Here is a 21990-nt window from a genome sequence, read left to right on the forward strand (position 1 = left end):
TCCACAACACAGGACCTCATGCCAAACATAAACCAACTTGTTGCCAAAAAAAGATGCAAAGAAAACTGAATGTTTTGCATCGTTATTTGTTATTTCTGAAAAGCACAAATTTTATTTATATTTCCAGGTTTTGTTTGGTTTTGTTTTGCAGCATGTTCATATTTCTAACTTGTATAATTTTGACAGGAGATATTTTTATGGAGAGTAAAATCATTTGTGATAAGTTTTTTTAATTTTTTTTATAAAATGACAAAAGCAAAGAAACTCAAATGTTTTGATTTGTTATTAATGCTTACTTAAAGCGCAAGCACTGTCACAATTTTTATTTATTTTTTCAAGCGTTTTTTTGCAGCATGTTCATATTTCTAACTTGTATAATTTTGACTGGATGTTTTCATGGAGAGCAAGATAGTTTAAGTTTATTTATTGCAGAATAACATTCCTGTCTGTATTTATGTTAAAAGAAACTTTTAGTTTTAGTGTGTTCAATAAATGTTTATTCTGTTCGGCCCGCGTGTTTTTTGTGTGTTTTGAATTTTGGCCCCCTGTTCAATTGAGTTTGACACCCCTGGCCTAGGAGGTAGGAAGTTGGGCTTGCCAGCACATTATGCATTTTGTAATGAGGATGATGGGTACTCGGTGATTAATGGCTGTTTTGTACATTGCAGGCTGAACTGGTGACAGGGAGTGGTCAGCAGGGCAGCCACTGCTCTTTTTCTCCGACCATAGTTTTAGTTTAGTATTATGCTCTAGTGCCTCCATCTTACTCTCTATTTATAGAAATAACAAACTGACATTGTGCCTTTTTGATGACCGCTTCCCCCTTCCCCACTTCTATTGTGTTGTGTCTTTTAACCAGGATCATTAATCATATTTGTGTGTGTTGGTTTGCAGTGTTTTTATTGTTTGAAGTGTCATTGTTGCCCCTGGTCAATCACTACTGGTATAAATTATTTGGATGTGTCTTTATAAAGTTATTGTTTAAATAAAAGTGATATTTCACTGTACACGCAGAAGCCTCTGTCCGTCTATGATCTACCTTGTATGGGGTTTTTGGCCAGTAAGATAAGTGAATTCAGGGTCTCTCCCCTCAAAGAGAGTGGCGTTGTCACGTCTGGATATTATTCCGAAGTATTTTAAGTGTCCATTTGGTCACATGTGGGTAATTGGTTCAGGTTTTATGGAGCTCTACTAGGCCTAAACCATCTGTACTGGATTTCTGAGCAATGAATGGTCCAGCAGACGCAACAGATTGATTTAATAGAAGCAAAAGTGACATGCTCCATACTGGAGGATGGATACCCGACGCTCGGACAGAAGAATTTAGCGGCTCCATAAGGTTAGTGCAAACCTGCTAGCTTTACGATGCCCTCTACAATGAAAGTTGTTAGTGTAGACACTAAGCCAGGGGTGGGCAAACTTTTTGACTCGCGGGCCACAATGGGTTCTAAAATTTGACAGAGGGGCCGGGCCAGGAGCATTTGGAGGGAGTGTTTGGGCCGGATATACTAAAGCATTAAATGTAGTGTGTGTAAACCTCATAGCACAGTAAGAACACTACAACCCAATTTATTAACTGTCTTTCAAATGTGAAAAATAGCCCTTATCAGTTAATAAATTTGTCTCAAGGAATATGCAAGATATGGCATTTACATACTATTTCGCAGATACTGGGAGGAGGAAATGTAAATAGATTAAAATAACATACGCACTGTGATTTATCAAGATTGCGTCTGTTTTTAATAAGTTTCAATCGAAGGTGCAAAGTTAAAGAAATCAACATTTATTGAAAAATGGAATCACTTTCAACATTCAAAACATATTATTACACAACGAAATACTCAAGCTCAATAATATCTACTTGTGTTAAACTCCGCAAAATCATGGATGGATTGTCCTGACCGCGCGCTCTACAAACTCGCCACGGACGCCCTCGCCTTCACGCGCAAACAGTACACGTGTATCGTTGCCAAGCACACAGACATAGGCTGTATTAAATATGCTCCCTGCAGCTGAAAATGTAAATTAAGAGCGATGTGCGGCGTGTTAATTAAGCTACTGTACCGCTGCTGTGTGTAAATGCGCATTGCTCTTAATTAAAAGACGCACTTCCAAACTTTCCATATGCATTTTTTCATAACACAGCAGAAAAACTCACCATTCTGTTGACTCTGTAAATTAGCTGCCAACCTCTGAGCAGTAGCCGCCCGTTCTTGTGTTGACTGCTTGCTAGCATAGTTTGCATGCTTCGTGGCAAAGTGACGGCTGATATTGTACTCTTTGAAAACCGCAACAGCTTCTTGGCATATCAGACATACAGCCGTTGATCGGACTTCAGTGAAGAAGTATTTTGTTGTCCACTCCTTATTAAACACTCGGCATTCGCTGTACACTTTCCTTCTCTTTGGTCCGCTCATTTTCACAGAAGGGCTTAATGGTGACGTGAAACGAAGTGAAAATTAAAGTGAAATAAAGAGAAATACGCGCCACTCCAACAACGGTCAATGTGTTTTGAGTGCGCCATCTATTGGGGAAACGTGGGCATTGCAGTGAAAGGGGGAAAAAAAGAAGGTTTTTACTATAATTTGGACACGTTCGGCGGGCCGGATTAAAAAGCCTAACGGGCCGTATGTGGCCCGCGGGCCGTAGTTTGCCCATGTCTGCACTAAGCCAATCCGATGACAGCATGTTGACGACGACGACGTGTTGAACTCGCGTTGAAATCTTTTACTCGCCTGCGTGACGAACACTGCATAGATAATAACAAGAATGAGGTTGAAAATATATCATCTCCCTCTGTGAAACACACTCTGCTACGTTGCTCAGTGAGATGTCTACATTAGGAATTTGACAAAAGCACCAGAGAGAACCATCTACTTTTCAAACTCTCGCTGCCATCCACACACTGTCCTCCTCCTCCATCACCCTCCCAGATTAACACAGCTATTTAGAGCTTCGACTAATGGCTTAACTCATGAGGACTGGCACCAATTGGTGAGGAATTCATAGAGGGTGAGCTGATTAAAACAAATTCCCAGTTTGATTGTTTTGTTTCTGTTTGCTTTTTTAACACCGCATAGAATCATCCAGACAACCCTTTCTGTTGCAAAAAGCGCTGGAATGAGTTTAGGATTCGGTCAGAGCTAGCTGCACCATCCCCCCTTGGCTAATTGATTCCCTACTCTCTTCCTCTGCTTTACAGCAGTGTTAATTTCGTCGACGAAAACTATGACGAAAATTTTTCGTTAACGAACCTTTTTTACATGACCAAGACGTGACGAAAACGATCTTAAAAACTACGACTAAATCTATTCTAACTTTCGTTAACGAGACGAGACGAACATGTTGGTGGTTGACGAAGTCACGATACTTTTTCCCCCTAAATCCGCACGCAGCTGACAGACAACAGACAGACAAAGTACGGCGGACGTTTGAACGTGGCTTCGTTGGTTTAGCTCAGCTGTCTCTGGTTAGCTGCCTGTTAGCAGGCTGAAGCCGCGCTGCTTCACAGAAACATGAAGACCCGTTCAAAGACTGTCGGACCTTTCTGCTCTGTTCTCTGGCGACGGCAGGCAGCGTTTCCTCGGCTGGATGAGACGCTCCGTTACAGGCTTCTCCAAACGCGTCTAAGATAATAAACTCATTGCAAGTTCTGAAGCCAAGAAAATAATGTATTGCAGCGATTGTAGGACGTTAAGGTCTCTTTAGTTGGGACAGTGGAAACAATGAAGGACCATGAAGTTTCAAAAGCATTGCAAGTAAACAGACAAGACAACAAAGTGTTGCGTTTAGGTCCCTGGTCCTCATGAAGTTGTTACACCTTTGCCAATTTGTTAAATTGCCTTGCAAATAAATGCTTTGCTATTTGTTAAAATCCAAATCCTTTCATGTAATGATTTTTCACCTGTCATTTAAATCAGCTCACACAAACACTTCAACCATTTGTTCTTGGCCCGGCTCCTCCGTCACATTTTACAACCCATTGTGGCCGCGAGTCAAAAAGTTTGCCGACCTGCTATAGACCTGTCCTAGGAGGGACATCTATAGACCTGTCCTAGGAGGGACATCTATAGACCTGTCCTAGGAGGGACATCTATAGGCCTGTCCTAGGAGGGACATCTATAGGCCTGTCCTAGGAGGGACATCTATAGACCTGTCCTAGGAGGGACATCCATAGACCTGTCCTAGGAGGGACATCTATAGACCTGTCCTAGGAGGGACATCTAATGGACAACCAAGTACTGCAAGCTAGACTATTATGCAGTTGTAGACACAACACAGGGGGTCCCTGGGCCTGAGAAGGGAAGAAAAGGAGTTTAATATGGCGATTAAATGTGACTAAAACTAATTACATTTTAGTCTAGTTTTGTCGACGAAAACTTTACTAAAACTAAGAAGGATTAAAATGACAATGTGACTAAAACTAATATGCATTTTTCGTCTAAAGACTAAGACTAAATCAAAAATAGCTGCCAAAATTAACACTGCTTTACAGGATAGAAAAAAGAACACTCCTCCTTAAAGAAAGAAAACATAATTTTGTCTGACCTATCATAATGGTATACTGAATGTGATAACTATCTGAAGTAGCTACTTGTTAAGTGCTGCGGTAGTTTTTTGTTGCATATAATTTTTCTCGGATTGCCTCATCTGTTGTTTTAATTTCCCAGACTGTAGTAAAAATGGGAAGAAAAACATGTGTGACATCGACCAAGAAACCCAGGCTTTGGGGCCTGAAATGGAATGAGTAAGTGTCCACAGTGAAGACACGGTCTTAAAAACAATTAGGACGAGGAAGCCAAAGGCTAATTTGAATGCTTATAAGCACAATGTATATATTCTTCCTCAGTGTTAAAGAGCCCCAGTGTCATCCAAAATCCATTACCAACATATAAATGAACCACGGTGTGCAGCATTTATTACAATGATTATTGTAATTTAATTAGATTGAGGCCAACCTAATGCTGACCTAAATATTACATTACATTACAGGTCATTTAGCTGACGCTTTTATCCAAAGCAACTTACATCACATTTTTAACCCATGGCCTGATTGAAAATTTCCAAAAATAGTTAAATAGCATTTGACTTAAATCTAGTGCAGCTGCAAAGGAAGTGAATAGGTTATGTTTAACATGCAAGGCTTTAGCGCCACAGACAGGGTAGAGTCACAGAGAGACAGAACCAGACATTGATGGATTAATGGGACGTTCTGAAAACGTGAAGAATACGAATTTAAAAAACCTGGATGATTCTCTTATCCTTTAAATGTGAAATGTTGCACTCTTTAAATGTTGAGAGTGATTATGCAACATTGATTCATTACTGCAATTATTCAACAGTGTTATCATTTTTGTCTCCTTTTACAGCACTCATTGACATCCAAATCATTTCCAGCTGATATATTATTACTAAATCTAAATTGGAGGACTTTTTCTGAATGTGGGTTTGGAAACGGACTATCCTGTGAGGGTTTGACAATACTCTGCTATGCGGGTAACATGAATGATTAGAAAATAAAATAAGAACTTATTGTCTTTTCAGTGTTTACTGCTGAGGACTCATCAACTCTACATTCCTGTGCAGTCGGCACCAAGGCAGAGTGAGTGATACTTAATTGATTCCCAGTTGTTCTCTTGTGCTATCCCGAACAAATATGCAGGGAGTCGCCAACACAGTCAGTCTTTAGTGCATTTAGTCAACTGTCCAATATAATTTAAATTGTCAATATTGTCAACAAACCAAGAACAAAGGCATGTGTCACACTGGTGCTCAGCGGTGTAATGAGACCACATTTAATTTAAAGGACTTAAGAGTTTTGTTGTGCGATTAATTTTTTTTTTTTCTCAAACTGTTTTTGTCATTAGTTCTTTTACATAGAACCTCGATACTACTCGATACTACTACGAAAAGCAGGAGATACAGTACTTTTTGTGATCCTCCCCAGGTTGACTAAATGACTCAACTCATCAAGCAAGGCAGAACGGATCCAGTGTTACCTATATTTATGAGATATTAGCATGAGACTCTGAAGTCAAATACTCTTATTTCAACCTTGGCAAAGGCAGCACGTACCAGATCAACTCCGTTCTTTAACAATACAATAATCTGTGTTTAAAAGCCTTTATGATTTATGTTTTCAAAAAGAAAACAATTGCTTGATTTTGCTTGATTGAGCCTTATCCAAGTGTATAATCTTACACTTTTTCAAAATCTGCTTTTTTTTTAAATTGGTTGCGCAATTGGGATTAATAGTAGCAATGCTTAGTAATACCAAAGTTCGTACTTTTTCCTTCATGTCCGGGACCAATTATGAATAAATTCCAAATTAGATTTGATCATTCATTTCAGTAAACTGAGAAATACGGGTTATAAGCTTTACCTCTTTTCTTTTTTTTCTCAACTAAATATGGGTGCAGTTAATTTTGGTATTCGTTCCCACCATCGGTCATCCGATGGAATCAAGCCTCTGCAGGTTATACACTTAACAGTGTATAACCTGCAGAGGCTTGATAAGGATTTAATACTACTTTTCTGTATCTAGTAGATGCGTCGTATAGAAGAAGGGTGCGTATTTTAGCCCGCATTTTACATCAATTTGGAATCCAAATATTCCAAATCAACTAACTGTCCCACATAAAAGATCTCACTAAGATTTTAGGACTGGACTACCACATAGCATCAATCCAACCATCGGATGGTTAACTTCAGGTGGTAATAATGTGATTTTCAACACTGAGAATGAGAAAAGGTGATAGTCCATAATAAAACCTCACAGTGAACTTGTTCATTGTGCGTCCAGATCTACAATCTCCAGCTCCTGTCCCTGAGGCCAGAGAGCGAAAAGCAGGTATTTATCTGCTCAAACAGCCTCAGTGAACGTGTGAGAGAACCCTTTGATAAGAGTCTCTCACTGTGAAGGGATGGATAGTGTAGAAAGCCTGAACGTGTCGGCAGAATACCTTGATCCTTGAAGTCTTTTTGATTTAACGTAAGAAAGAAGCAGCAGCCCTGGGGCCTTGGGTTTGAGCTTCCTTTGTGTTAAAGAATGTCTGAACATCTTCAGGCCTGGGTCTGACTCCTCCAGTCTTTGATCCATCCCCTGACGATGCATCACAACTTGGGTAATAATGTTTATATCCTTGTGACGGGAGTTATGTGCATCAAGGAACTTGCTTCTCATACGTTCACTGACCAGTGCATTTACCCAACCTGTCCTTTACAGAACAGGTCATCAGCCAGGACACAGTGGGTCAGTGAACTGTACCACCTAACCATGTGTTCTCTGCTCTTTAAAGCCAGTCTAAAGAGCTTGATGAGTGAATAAGCTAGAAGTGATTCAGCTCTCGTCTTACTAATAAAATAATAATTATTGTAGAGTTGATGACTTTTATCCCAATTTCACTTTCCAACCCTCCATGATTCAGGAACAAGACTTTTATTTTGAACTTGCATTAATTGATAGAGAAATAATTGCTGTGCAATGGAGTTATATTATAGATTGCGTTAAAGGTTTTTTATCCTCCAGAAATATATTACATTTTCATCCTAAAACGTCTTCTCTGCTCCACAGTGGGCCAATCATGAAGGGTTCTTTTGACCTGATCTTCAGACTATAATAGACAATAATTTTAAACTGAACCAACAATGTCTCCAGTTGCAACTCTTATAATCAGTACAGAAGGGTGGGCTGATAGGTGAGATTGGTTTGATTATAGTTTGTCCATCAAACCTGTCTGTCTCTCTGCTGTGAGACTCCACTGCAGAATGTGCTCAAAGACAAAACACCCAGAGTGTTGTATTTGATCTTGTTCAAAGCAGCAGAAATCTGTTTAAGTCTTTTAAGCAGAGCTTTACTAATTAAAAAGACTGCTTCTCTGTCAGGCATACTAATGCCCAAGCTCTGAGAGAACTGTGGACATGACTATGAGCAGAGTTCTGCCATATTGCTTTAGTGGCAGAATCCACTGTCCCATGACTAAGACAGTGTCAGGAGGACTAATAGTCTTAACACTCAAGTGAATCTGATGAGTTTTTCCCAGCAAGCAGTTAATGAAAAGAGAAAAGAATGCTTTAAGGAACCTCAAAACGTCTGAAAACTCCCTCAACCCAGGCCGGATCAGGATGTTGGCAGGCCAAACATTGTGTGATCGGAGAGGTTTGGAATTAGCTGTGGGCTTTAAATCACACAGCGACAATATACTGTGTGTACAGAGGAGACAAAACTAAAGTGAGATTAAACCCTGTGTTGCGTAGATCAGTAGCCACTCCTACCTTCCAACTCTGTGGTCAAGCAGTTCCCAGGTATCGTCTTCAGAGCTTCTAACTGGCACAAAAACGTTTCAATATAGTTCTCAAGTTTATTTCTCTTTGTAACAAGCATGACACCAGCAACAATCCTACAACCTCTCCACCGCTGAGAGTCAGTAACCTCTGTTCGACCGCATGCGGCTCGGCGGGAGTGCTGCTGCACAGTCAGGGCCGTTGTCAGGACCTCTACCATGGGTAGACTATTTAATGATGGCTTATGGCAATGACAATGCTGAAACTATCTCATTACAGACGGTATTCAATGTCACTCCTAGAGTAGCCCTAAAGGAGTTAAAATAAGAGTGCACCAGTATCAAGATCCCGTTTTACCAATATATATTATATGTAACACGATACTACCACATGATGAATGTGTATTTAGCCAGTTAAACTGATTTGTAATCTATATGATAGGCATAATAGTGTGTATGGTGCAAGACAAGTGAGTGAAAAAGAAAAGAAGAAAGAAATAAAAAAATGGGACGACGATCGACACAGAAACCTGATGGCCACATTAAGGGCTGAAAGTCATCCATCCACCTATGGAAGCTGCTGCTGCAGACTGTGGGTGACCGCAGCACTGAACATTCCCCACAAAACTACACATCCACACAATCTGACAACACACAGGTACTTTTTTACAATCCTTTACATTTTGTCTTTATATTTGAAATAAGTGGGTCAAAATTGTTATGCAACGTAAACATTTGTATTTGTACCCTTTGTTTGGTTTGATGGGAAACCAAGGGAGAGAACATTCACAGACTGGTGCAAACTTTTGTTTTCAATGGGACGTTTGCTCTGCGCACTAAAAGCTAAGGGAGCTGCTAGCAACTCAGTTGCTGCAAAGATGAAAGACAGCCTGAGTTAAAAAAAAATTGGCAAGATTATGTGATGTGTATACAATGACTTTGAGCGAATTGCTTGCATTTTTCTGTGCACTTTAATTCGAATTCTAAGCTGCAAGCAGCGATGAACGGGCCTGAGCTTCCCCTTGCATGACGGGGGGGCAGCGGTCAGCCGAAGAAAAAAAAAACATTCAAACCAGAATACCTCACCCCTAGGCTACTTGCCTTACTATACAAAGACCCGCAAAAAGTCACTAAAATGTGTACGATAGCCTCCATTCAGTCAAGGGGGAGAAGGAGAGCTAATTACACAACTTCTGCTTCACAGAAGTATTAACTTTTGCATTTTCCTTTGCCAATAGGTAGTGCTATCGCCTTAAAACTCTCGGAGTTTGTTATTTTGAAAATCCAAAATTCAATGGAAATTGGAAGAACAAGCAAATATTCAGTGAATGAGAGCAGCGCCGCCTAAAGTTCAAATATTCTGACTCAATATGAACATATCCTAGAGATTTTAGTTAAAGTTAGAGGTCTTTAACTATTAGGCCACACCACTAACAAATTCATTGGTCCATAACTTCTGACCAAAATTAGATATTAAAAAAACGTTGAAGGCAATGACCCATTAATCATTCCCTAAACATTTCAGGAGAATGGAACCTAGCGTCTGGGAGAAGTTCGCAAAAATGTGTTTTTCGCAAAATTCAAAATGGCAGAAAATCTGAATAGGTGCATTAGCATACCATGATTGACTTTTTTTGTAGAGCATGTCCATGAGCGCCTGTGTGCAAAATCTCAGGTCAATTGGTGATCGGGGGGAAAAGTAAGCTAATAGGCCAAAAAAAAAACATGTAAAGGGGGTGCTAGAGAGCCATTTTTTGATACCCAAATGCGTGACCCCTAAAATATCAAAATGCTTCACACTTCTGATGCACATTCCAATTTTCAACTATACTTAGTTACTTTAGTTAAATTCTTTAACTAACAAAACTGCTGAGAACAAGTAAATGGGCTGAAGACCTGTTTTGCTGCTCTCTAATCTGAAGCCCACTCGTGAACAGTACAGCATATGGAGATAACAAACCCCGTCATGCTATTTTGAATACACGCAACATCTCAAACTTGCTCAATGCAGGATACCTCCCAATGCCCCTTGGGCCCTGACTGACCCCGGAGACACAAAGAGCCTCATGTACTAACGCTTTTGCGCCAACTTCAGACGTATTTGTTTCGCAATGTGCGCATAAAAGCATGGCGAGGTATATGCAAACAAGCCGGTCAGGGATAAAAGCGCAGACAGCCTGTCGCAGAAACTGAAAAGGGCAAATTGTGCTTTTGTCACGCATATGCATTCACGGGAGGGTCATGGGAAAAGTGGGAGTTTCCCATAAAGAGATGGGAGATGCATAAAGTGCGCCTAATTGTGTATTCCGCGGTATGTATAGCGTGAGATCGGGAACTCGTGTTACAACACATACGGCCATTCATAGGAGGTTAAAAGGGTCCGTTTAAATGCTTGCAATGTGCGGTACAGTTAGCGGAGAAAGGCGCTGATTATCTGCTGAGCTGCAGGTTTTGTAAATATGATGTAAACTTGGGTATCGCAGGGAGGCTCTGCATGCTTTCCGTGGCGCTGATAACGCTACATTATGTGCATAAATGAGGATCTAAGTGGCTTTCTTGGTGAACTCTGTGGAAAGACAAATTTCCCCAACGTTTAGACAATACCAGAGCCAGATCCAAGATGGCTTGATGACACAGAGAAGCAGATTAAATAAACTAAGCTGACAAAAGCCCCATCCAACGTTATCCATCCAGAGCAGAGTTTGGGGCGGCGGCCAAAAAGGGGACTAACCAAATGTTAGCCTCCCCCTAATGACAGCTCCTTAAAACAGCTCAAACTCCAGACAAAGGCTCTGGCATCCTTTTCAGACAGCCGCATATCACCAGGCCATCTACCACACTGCAGCAGAAAAGCTCTGTGCTTGGATACTAGTGAGTGTAGCATGATCTGGGTATAAAACAGGCAGGTGTTTGCATACTGCTATGTACACTGAAAGGCAGCCTTATTCAAGACCTGAACTCTGTCCCAAGTCAGCACCCACAATCTCTCTCCAAAATCCGTTTGGCCCTTAAACTGGTCCAGGCCATGTTTCCCAGCCTGTTCTGCCACTCAATGTCTCCAGAAAGACAGCATTACTGACAGGTTATTCCACTTCTTCTCCTCTCTCCCATCTCACTTGGGCCATACTTTATTTTCCTAACCATTCTATAAAGGTGATTAATTTACCAATGCAGTTGCAGCGTTTATTTTGTTAAAAAGTGGTTGCAAACAGGCCAACAGTTGGTTGCTAATTTTCAAAATATGATTGCAAATGGCAAACTGGCAACCCTGATGGCCAAGCCATAAATAAAAAAATCACCATGTGTTCATCATTTTTCTGCTGATTCTTGTAGACTTCAGAAGTTGATCAACATGAGCATTTTTAATAAGGTGATTACATCCATATCATAGGACAGATGAAACAAATGCTCTTGCTAAAATTCTATTGAAGAATTATATATATTCTATTGAAGAATAATATGTTTTGTGATACTACTTCAAATTAATAAGAAGGTGTGTCCAATTTTTTGACTATTACTGTATGAATGTATGAAAAAAGCGGAGAAGGTTTTATGATGATGAATTTTGATAAATCCTGTTCTGATTGCATAAAATAGTAAATACTGATTGTTGTTGCATTGTCTGTTTCACTATTTAGAAAAAAAACATTATATTGCTATATGCTTACAGTTTTGCAATATATGAAATTGTTAACCTTGATTCTTGCAATTAAACAGCCCTATTATTAAGATATTGTTTGTTCAAATTCAAATAAAACAAGAATCGAAACTTCCTTCTTGACATTGTAAGTAGCAGTTCGATGTTTTGAATTTGTGTGTATTTAAAACTCGTATAATTGTAACATGGATATGGAATATTTTATTTTCATCATATGAATGTGAATATATAGGAAATGCTTGTGTGAGTGTTGAAGAGAAAACAAAACTAAACAGAAGATGAAAATCCAGAAGATGTGACCGTAATCATTTTTTGATGTATCAAAATAAATATAAGTAGCTTTATTGGCAGGCACATAGTTGTTGCAAAGTGCTAACACATTCTTGACTGATCTTCAGTTGATCCTTCTGCTGCAATATTTCCGATATGACTCATTCTTTCACGGTGTGGACCATATGCCTGTTTTAGTGATGCTCACATAATAAGAATCCTGCAATGTCTGTGTGACATTTTTTTCATAACTGTTTGGATCAGACTTCAAATTACATCCGTCAAAAAGGAAATAGCTTTCTGTCACTGCCCCATTTCAATGTACCCACTGGTCTTGCACATTTATGGTAATACCGGAACAGAAACGATTTGGCAGCATTGCTGTGTCTCTGAATACCAACTGGGTTCTGGAGCTGCAACCAAAAAAAGACACAACCTTGATGACTATGGGGTCAGCTCTGTCGAGGGTAAAAGTTAACATCTCCAGCCTCCCAACTTCTCACAAAAGAGAAATGCAGAAATTATAGTCGTGCCTGAATGGTTTTTTTAACCTGTTTCAATTTAACAGGGTACACAATGAATCAGTCAGACGCTAAAGCAATTAACTACGAGAGACATTATGGTAATGAGACGTTGGAGCTTGTAAGGTCACTCTCGTCCTGCATGTTAAGCCACGACTCTGGGCAGAGATTCTCCGCCGCCACATTAATTGAAGGCTGCATAAAGGAATGAGAATCAGTTTCCCGATTTCCTCAGCAATGTGTTCAGGCAAGAGAAAAAACAAATTCTCCGGACCACACTTAATTTGTTAATCTTCTAAACCGCTTATCCTTAGTGGATTGCGGAGGGAGGCTGCAGAGAAACTTTGGACAGTTGGGGGGAGGCCGGAGTACCCGGAGAGAACCCACTCAGACCTGGGGAGAACATACAAACTCCCAAAGAAAGGCCACTGGGTAGTTTTGAGGCAACAGTAATAACTGTCTAAATTGTCAAGCTATGACATCCATAGTCAACAGTAGGCCTAAATGTCTACATTCAGTTGTGTTGACAAACAAAAAGTTCTCAACTTATTTATTCTGAATCAATTCAGAAACCATTTATTATTAACAATTTAGTACAGCAATGCATCCAGTGTAGCATAATTACAGAGGATTGTTGAATATAGCAGCACAAAAAAGTTAAAAGGTAAGAAAAATGTTTTGCTTGGTATATTAATTATATACCAAGTTTGAAGATATGCAGTAAATATTTATTTTCTTTGTCTGTATATTGTGATTGTGTACCCACATGTTTCATATTGAATTATGTTTTGAAACACAGTAGTGAACAGGGTGAGTTTCAGCAGTGGGTGATGAGAAGGTGTTATATGGAAAGAAGGACACTTGGATTTTCCTAAAAAAAAATGGGAAAAGGTCAATTACACATGTTTTGAATGGTATGACTTGTTTTACTGCACAATACTTGAGTTCTGTATGCTAAATATGAAATGTCTACTCTACTACGACAGTCATTATCTAAGACAGATTTAGGTCAGCAAATACATTACATTTCTGAGTTTCTGCGATAGTCATATTTAAAATTGATATCTCCAGTTCAACTTTCAAGCACATGAGGAAGCCTGAAAGTTTCTATTGTGATAATTGAAGCCTACTCGTAACCAAATCTGATATCAAAGTCTAGCTTACATTCTGTATATTTTAACTGATGAAAGGAAATTAAAAGAATGAGGGGCACTGCTCAATCCACTTAAATTAATTTATTTGTGTCGACAGTGGCGCATGGAGTAGAGACGGCGCGCCAGTGAACCGCTAGGTTAGCGGTTCAAGTCCTGGCTGCTCCATGTCTCGTGTCTTAGTGTCCCTGAGCAAGACACTTAACCCCTAATTGCTCCCCGGGCAAAAATGTAAAAAGCCATGGGTTAAAAATGCAATGTAAGTCGCTTTGTATAAAAGCGTCAGCTAAATGACCTGTAATGTAATGTAATTTGGTCACATAAGAATGTGTATATATTTGTATTGTGCTCCCACCATGGTATAAAATAGTTTGGGCCTCCAGTGCTGTTACAGGATGAAAAGCCACCACAAGGAGTTGGTCCTCACACCGATGTGTGATTTCTTTCTCTTGGTGAAACAGCCCTGGGATCTGATTGGTCAAGCAACAGACACCAGCAGCTGAGCAGATTTCTCCTTCAAATTCTTTCCTTCCGGACCGACTCTCATCGCTGACAGCTTAAGCAGTAAACTTTCTTTCCGGTTCTGCTTTGGACATGTCCAGACCCAAGAGTCTGTTAAACCATGCGTAATAACCACAGTATTCGCTGCTGTAATGCTCCGCTGGATTGCTAAACTGATCTCCACAAATGAGAGTGGTATTTTGGAACTTAGGAATTTAGTTTGGACTGTGATGTTAACTGCTATTGTGTGGCGGCTTTGAGTGTTTTCTTCTTACTTTTTGTTTTATCATTTACTAACCAAATCCCCTGTCCATCATAGGCTTGCAAAATTCAGGGAATATTCAAAGTTGTACACTTTCCATGGAAATTAACACAAATAAACTGAAACTTTGGGGGTAATTTAACTGTCGCCTTATCAACATTTGGTTTGTCATAAGCAGACATGCATGAAAACATTTCTAATACAATTTACATTTCTGACATAATTCATTTGTGAGTAGAACTTTATTATTTCATTGAACAACATAAACATTGAATAAAATTGTATTCCCTAGGATCTCGCCCCACGCTCCCAAAATTAAGTAAACTTCTAAATGTAAAATGAATTAAGCTCCTCAAGCCTCTGGTTTTTCCCTGATTCCTTTCAGGTCTACGTCAATATCGTAGATTTGGGTTACAATAGCTAGCTACGGGGTGGGGGGTTTGGTTCACCTTCCTTTTCCCCGTGCTAAACTTCCCATGTAAAGTTTTTGGAAACTTTCCGGCCCTTTGTGACCCTAGTCCCTCTACACATATAGATTTACCTAGTGACAGGTTTAACTATTTGAGGGAGACGCTTAGCACATTTAGCTTAACTTCCAGTTAACCCCCTTTTTCATTTACAGTATAGTTCTCTCCCTCCTTAGCTACACACACACACAACACATAGATACAGTTTCTGTTGATTTTAAATAATATTGATCAAATTAGTATTAGTTTTCTGTTATGCTTTAAGGTAGTGGTCCCCAAACCTTTTTACCTCACGGACCGTTTCATGTAAGACAATATTTCGCGGACCGGTCAAGAAGGTCCGGCGGAATAACGGGAGGGAAGGAGTCGAGTGCTTTCTGTTTGCTGGTGGGCGAAAACTGCTGTGCACGGTAAGAGGGGACAATTGTAAACGCTTGGTGACGCTTGAGAATTATGTCAAGAGGGACGAGCGCCCATAATTAGGAGAGAATCCGGTCAATTTTCAAAATAAAACATTTTTCAGAAAAAAAAAAAGAAAAAAATTCTTTCTGTAGTGCGGCCCGGTACCAAATGGCCCACAGACAAGTACCAGTCCGCGGCTCGGTGGTTGGGGACCACTGCTTTAAGGTAGTTTTCTGTGATTACTTTGTGCTTTGATTGTGGCTGGACCCATAGTATAGTGTTTGAATTTTTTACTCTTAATATGACTAATGTATGGTAATGTGAATATCAATAATGAGACCTGGTTTATAGTTTGGGTTTTAGTTCCTCTGTAGGGTGGTGCCCCATTATTTTTTCATTTCGTGAATTATTGTGAAATAAATGTGCCCTCAATGAAAGGAAGTGTGATGGATTTGTACAAATATCTCTTTTCTCATCACTTATTAACAATTTAGGAGAAGTAGCAACTCCCATCTATGTTTAAATTTAATTGTTTCAATTAAATTTAAACATAGATGAACTGTGGCTTTGATTGTATTCTGCAATCAGCCAAAGTGTTCAAGCAGCCACCCCCACCAATATTGTGTTAATAAAGGGTGCTGTTTGGTGTGTGAAAGAAAATTCTCCTGACTGCATACTCACTGTCATGATCTGTCAGTCCATAAATTACAGCACATCAGCAGTTCACTACTTAAGCACTTAAAACCGTAAATACAGCACACAAATGAAGCCCTTAATCGAACGTTTTGGGAACCTTTCACCATGTCAATATGCATTAGCTGCTGAGTAATTGCCATTTGTCTAATTAATCAATCCCAACCTTCAAACTCATATACCATCAATTCACTGATTTCAGGGTGCGAGGGCACACTCCTTACTTACACCTGCGAGTCATGGATCAAAAATTAACCTTTCAGCTGTACAGGCCTGATTAATCTCAACAGCATAAAACAAGAATAAAAGAACTGAATATAAACATAAAGATGACGACACACATCCTTTCGTCAGCTGACTGGGCGGGATCGTTTAGTACTTGCCTGCCCTGTCAAACTGTTCTCTGTTACTGTCAGTTGACATTTTCAGCACGCACACAATAAAAAATATTTATATAATATATATCCATCACCACGCTCCGTTGCGATCCTCAGAAATCCAGCCTTCACCAATTTCCAGCAGGACCGTTGTAACCCAGCAAAAAACACTAACACTAACTCTCCTCTCCCAACCACCCAAACTGCTTGGCATAACACCTGGCAGCGGGGTGCCAGACCTTCAAGCCTTCTAGAAGAACTATTCGAGGCCACCCATGCTAGTTGAAGGTACCAGCACCACCTTAGCAACCACTGCTCCCCCGCCCCCGTTTTGACACAGCAACACTCTGCCACTAACCTACGCAAACAAATCCTAGACAGTAATTGTAGGATACATATATACCATGTCTACAAATTCCTATGTGAATGTGCGCTGGCTTAACCTGACTGTTTCCTCATCTAACGGGACCATTTTCCATTTCTGAAAGAAAAGGTCTGAAGGTTGATCCGTAAAGCTGAAAAAATTTCTGATTTCACGGTCTAAAGCAACCAGTCAAGCTGACATCATTTCTTATTTCTGGTGCAATTTGACCAGTCAAATGGTTCTGAAAGGGTGCCCCCAGGCAACCAAGTCTGTTCTAAGGGTCTCACTTGACCCTGACTGTTACATCACAACAATCTTATCTGCGGGCTTATGGGACCACCACTCGACCCCAACCTCTCCCATCATGCAGTCTATCGAGACCCCCTCTTTCACTTTGGGATCTGTTGTAATCCCAACATGCCTTACTGTGGTCAACCCTTCGCTATAATGTCTTGCAGTCGCTCTTGACTCTGTATCCTCGTCTCTGGTCGATTGAGACCCTACTCTATCGTTTTCTGATTACACTTGACCTCTATCGTAAATTTAATTCATGTCAGCTACTATACATATGTTACCCTAACCAGCTCTATCCCTGTTAAACGTCAGCTCAGGATGACATTCCTGCCTTGACATCTCATTGGCCACAGTATTGAAGTATCTTATTCTTATTCTTATCTTATTCATTCAATTACATCTTGTTTTGGGGAATATGCCTCAACTAATCTCTGGTTTATTCTACGGCAGGAAGAAGTCCAAGCTCCAAAGACGTTGCCCTATTCATATTTAGGCTTTGTTTAATACATTTTTGTTAAATTCAGGAAGTCTCTCGTCATTGAATTGCTTTTTGTGTTTTGAAAAGGTACAGCTATTACACACACAGTCCATTGTGGGTCTCAACTGGGAAAATGTATTGATTGAGCCACAAATCCAACAAATAGGCTTAAACTGAGTAACACCCACTCCCCGATATCAATTGAAAAACATTATTCCCCAGAGTAAGCCACTGTTTTCAATCAGCAGCCGACATGTTGTTGCCGCCAGAGCTTTCCAACTGGAATCAGACCAAGTGGCTACATCGGCTTCAATGGGCAGACATTTAACACCTCAATCCATCCGTGCGGGAATAAAACACAATGACTGTGATTTCACTTCTGCCTTTCCTTCACCCAGTCTGTTTTTCCTTCTTTTTTTAACTTTTTACTCTCATTTCTGCTATCTCATCCTTTATTCTCTTTTCCTTCCCATTCCATGTCTCTGGTGAGTAGACGCTCTTTGGCGTGGTTGCCAAAGAAAAGATGATCAGAGTAAAAGGGAGGAGCAAACACTTTTTGGGGTGGCCATCTCCTTTGTTCCATTATGTGCCCATAGTAGTGTTACTTACCTAACTACTACTTAAGGTTATGATCTATTTACAGTTAAAAACACTTCTTCAAAGTATCAGAAAATTGATAAGATTTCTACACATCAATAAAACTACACAGACCCCGAGAGCAGACCAGAAACAAAACATGTAACATGTAGAAGGTGTTGTTGCAATCTTTCTCTGAAAAAATATGTGAAAATCATATTGGATTTTTTATTTCAAATTTGTATTTCCAGAGGGCATGATAAAGGACTCCTAATGACATTTGAAGCTGTTCTTTCTCACTTATGTGTTCACAAATTGATATCTTATGATTCTCTTTTCTGTATTGTATGTTACGCCACTTGCTATATACATTGCTATATTAAATGTTTTCAAATGAAAGTGGTTTTGATGAATGCCTCATCTGCGCAGACTTGCTACCACCATTTAGTTCCACTCCTCCAGTGTATGAACCAATAATAGTTTCACTCATGCCCCCTATGGACACTCCTCTTGCTTCCCTCACAGTCTGGGGCAATCGGTCTGAATTCACATGACCATATAACCTTTCAATATTTGTCATTGACAGATTATGTGTTTATATGTTTCACCTTTGAATTTTTGTTTCTGCTTAATAACCATCCAATTTAAAATGTTATGTGTTTCATCTTGACTCCGAAGCACACCACAAGACAAAAGGCATAAGTTAAATCAATAAAGTTGATGTTTATACCACAAGACCTCCGCTCTACATAAACAATTTCTATTTTCAAAGATTTCGTCAAAGAAGCAAAATAGTTCGTTTTCAAGTAGATACAATATAAAAAAATCATCAATGTGGAAAGTGAGAGATGCCTCACTGAAGGATTTCCGTGGGTAGGATGAAAGGGGCTAGTGTCCAACCACTGCAGCAGACCCTGAATGAGTCATGGCCACATCGAGTTAATATTGGTGGTCAGTGGTTTGTTTCTGTAAGGTAGGACGCCTTGATGTTGACCTATTTCTAGCTATTATCATCATTGAACTTTTATCGCTGTTGTATGGGTGTAGTTTATAACTCTTATAATTTATCAAACCAACAAAATGAATAAACCTACATTAAGATCTACATTAAGACCTACTAACAGGAAAAATATTTTTCTCCTGTCATAGCTCTTATATTAAATATTTCTTTTGTCCAAATTAAATTATGTGAAAAGGACATCAGAAGACAAACATGGAGATCATTGAAGCAAATTAAATGTATTGGAGTATGTTCTCAGCAAAAGACTCGACAGACCCATGGGAATCAACCTGAGATACACTGAGCAGATGGATGCCATGAAAACGGATTGCTGACAAACTACAGAGTCATTCATTGATTCACCACGCATTCATTTTGTTCGTAAAACTCACGGTCATGAAGCCGTCCAGTAGACCAGAGTCAGGTTTGGGTGGAGCCTGCAGTCGCTCCATGGACCATTTCTCGACAATGGAGGCCACTTGGCTGCTCTCTGTGTTGAGTATCCTGAAGCCTGTCATGTTCACACCACTGTATCGGTAAGGCTCCACGTCCAGTGCAAACAGATCCTGGGAAGTAAAGGAAAATACATTAGAAAAAAGGAGAGGCACACTATATTAAATCAATCATCAGCCTTATACTTAAAACAAAAAAGATGACCTGTTGTGTTGCAGCACATAGCTCACATCAAACCACTCACTTGAATTTGTATTGATTAAAACAATATCCAGAATGTTAATAATTCAGCTTAAAAGGTGTTGGTAGTTGTCTTATTGAACTTGGACAGTGGGTTATTGTAGGATTGCATTGTAAAAAACAACCATTGTAAAAAGATAGAGCAATGCATATTTGTGATGGGTACTAAATGTATCTTCGATTTTTGGAAAAACTGCAATAATGTTCCACTTTAGTACAACAAAAAGTCTGTGTTCTTCCCCATAGAGGCACATGGTGTTCTGGGCCATCTGATAATCAAGATGTTTGTGGGTCTAATGTTTATTTGTGGTGGCAAAGATGATCGTCTACATCCGAGGTCCACTACCAGCACCTGGGTGTTGCCGAGTGCCCTCCCCTGTTTTAGCATGTTTACCTTCCAACTGTATATTCCTGCTCCTGACTTGTATGTGTGTCAAATCTGTCTCCTGTTAGCAAACATTAAATGTCCTCTTTTGATGATTTTACACCGTTGTCTAGTGAGAATTTTTCTATTATCAATGAAAGGAATGTGACTGAGTTCTTTTGCGTAAACAGTTATGCAGTATAAATAGTAAAAAGTGTTTTTATTATAAAAAAACAGGAATCAAAGGCACAGATTTGGTCTTGTAAGTAATAATAAAGTTTACTGTCTCGGTTTGGACTACATAGCCTCGCTGTTGTTGTTCATTATAGTGTACCTATTCAAGTTGTCCTTTTCCATAACATGGTTTTATGCCTTTATTTGCAATATAATCATAAGAAAAGTTGTAAGTGTAATTTGCTCTGCAGAGAGGGTGATTGGCTGCAATCTGCCATCCCTCCAGGACGTCTTTCCCTGAAGCCACCAAGAAAGACTGTAGCTGACCCCTCTCACCTTGGATAAAAACTGTTTGTGTCCTTGCCATCTGTCAGTAGGTCAATCAGGACCAAGACCTCACGCCACACAGTTTCTTGCGGTCGGCAGCAGGGTCCGTCACTGACTGACTATTGAAATACACTTTATAGTATAGTATTGTTGTTTGCTTGTGCACTTTATACTTGGAATGCTTTATAACCTTTCAACTCCTTCATACTTTCAGCTATTAAAACTGTTCAAAAATGTTAATGTTCAGCTCATTCAAGAGAAGTGTGCTAAGGGTGCTATAGGTAGCTTTCTACCTCTTATGCTTGAATTCATATAAATCAATTATCAAATATATTTTAACATAGTTTTCCAATGTTCATTTTCAAATCCTCTTAAACTTCTTCAACTTTCAAATTGTTCAGCTTTCCCAAGCTACAGACAGCATTTAAACTTTAAAATGTTTACGAAAGTCTAAACTATTTCATAAAAACAGCTTGTTGATATCTATTCTACTTTTTTCATGATCACAGATTATGTTTCATTCATTTTTCGGTCCGTTTCTGAGTTTTACATTAGTGTGTATCGCGTTTGTTAGAGTGACGGCTGAAGATCTAGAGTGCGAGGAAGGTTAAAAAAAGATTGGACTTCTGCCCTCACGGCCACAATATACACTTTTTAGGCTTCATTTTTTTAATAAAAACGATGGCATGGTTGTGCTGGTTGACTCATGTGGCTATGGAACCAGTTATTTACTTTTGGCCTGATGAGCCCGAGAGTGAGACAACCTGTGCCTAAAGCCCCATAGGATCCAATACAAATCTGCCGACATATTAAAAAAAAAAAAAAAGAGGGTACACGTTTTGTAAAACTGCTCGTAGAGCCGTATATATTACCGGACAGACATATAAACCACTTGGTCGCGTTTGGTAGAGTCTTGGGTCTCTCAAAATCACCGTTGTTTAATTTCAGCTTCTTCAACTTCAACTCACATTTTTGTATTTTCAACAATTCTTTAAAACAAATTCAGCTTTTCTGATGTCTGAAATTCAGCCTTTCTGATGTCCGAATTAACAGCAATGTTTTAATATTAATTTCTGTATTATAATTTTTGCAATTCATTTCAGCTTTTCTCATTTCTGCATTTTCAGCAAATCTAA

General features: G+C 39.5%; 1 protein-coding gene across 2 annotated transcripts in view; it reads right to left on the minus strand.

Moving 5' to 3' along the window:
* grik2 (glutamate receptor, ionotropic, kainate 2) overlaps window positions 1–21990 on the minus strand; it is a 214978-nt gene that overhangs the window by 105185 nt on the left and 87803 nt on the right. For both annotated transcript variants that reach the window (XM_040164475.2, XM_040164473.2), the window contains exon 7: window positions 19689–19862. In XM_040164475.2, the coding sequence (XP_040020409.2) occupies window positions 19689–19862 (174 nt within the window). The remainder of the gene's footprint in view (window positions 1–19688; window positions 19863–21990) is intronic.

The sequence above is a fragment of the Gasterosteus aculeatus genome, chromosome 20, assembly GCF_964276395.1.
Source record: "Gasterosteus aculeatus chromosome 20, fGasAcu3.hap1.1, whole genome shotgun sequence".
Lineage (NCBI taxonomy): Eukaryota > Metazoa > Chordata > Actinopteri > Perciformes > Gasterosteidae > Gasterosteus > Gasterosteus aculeatus.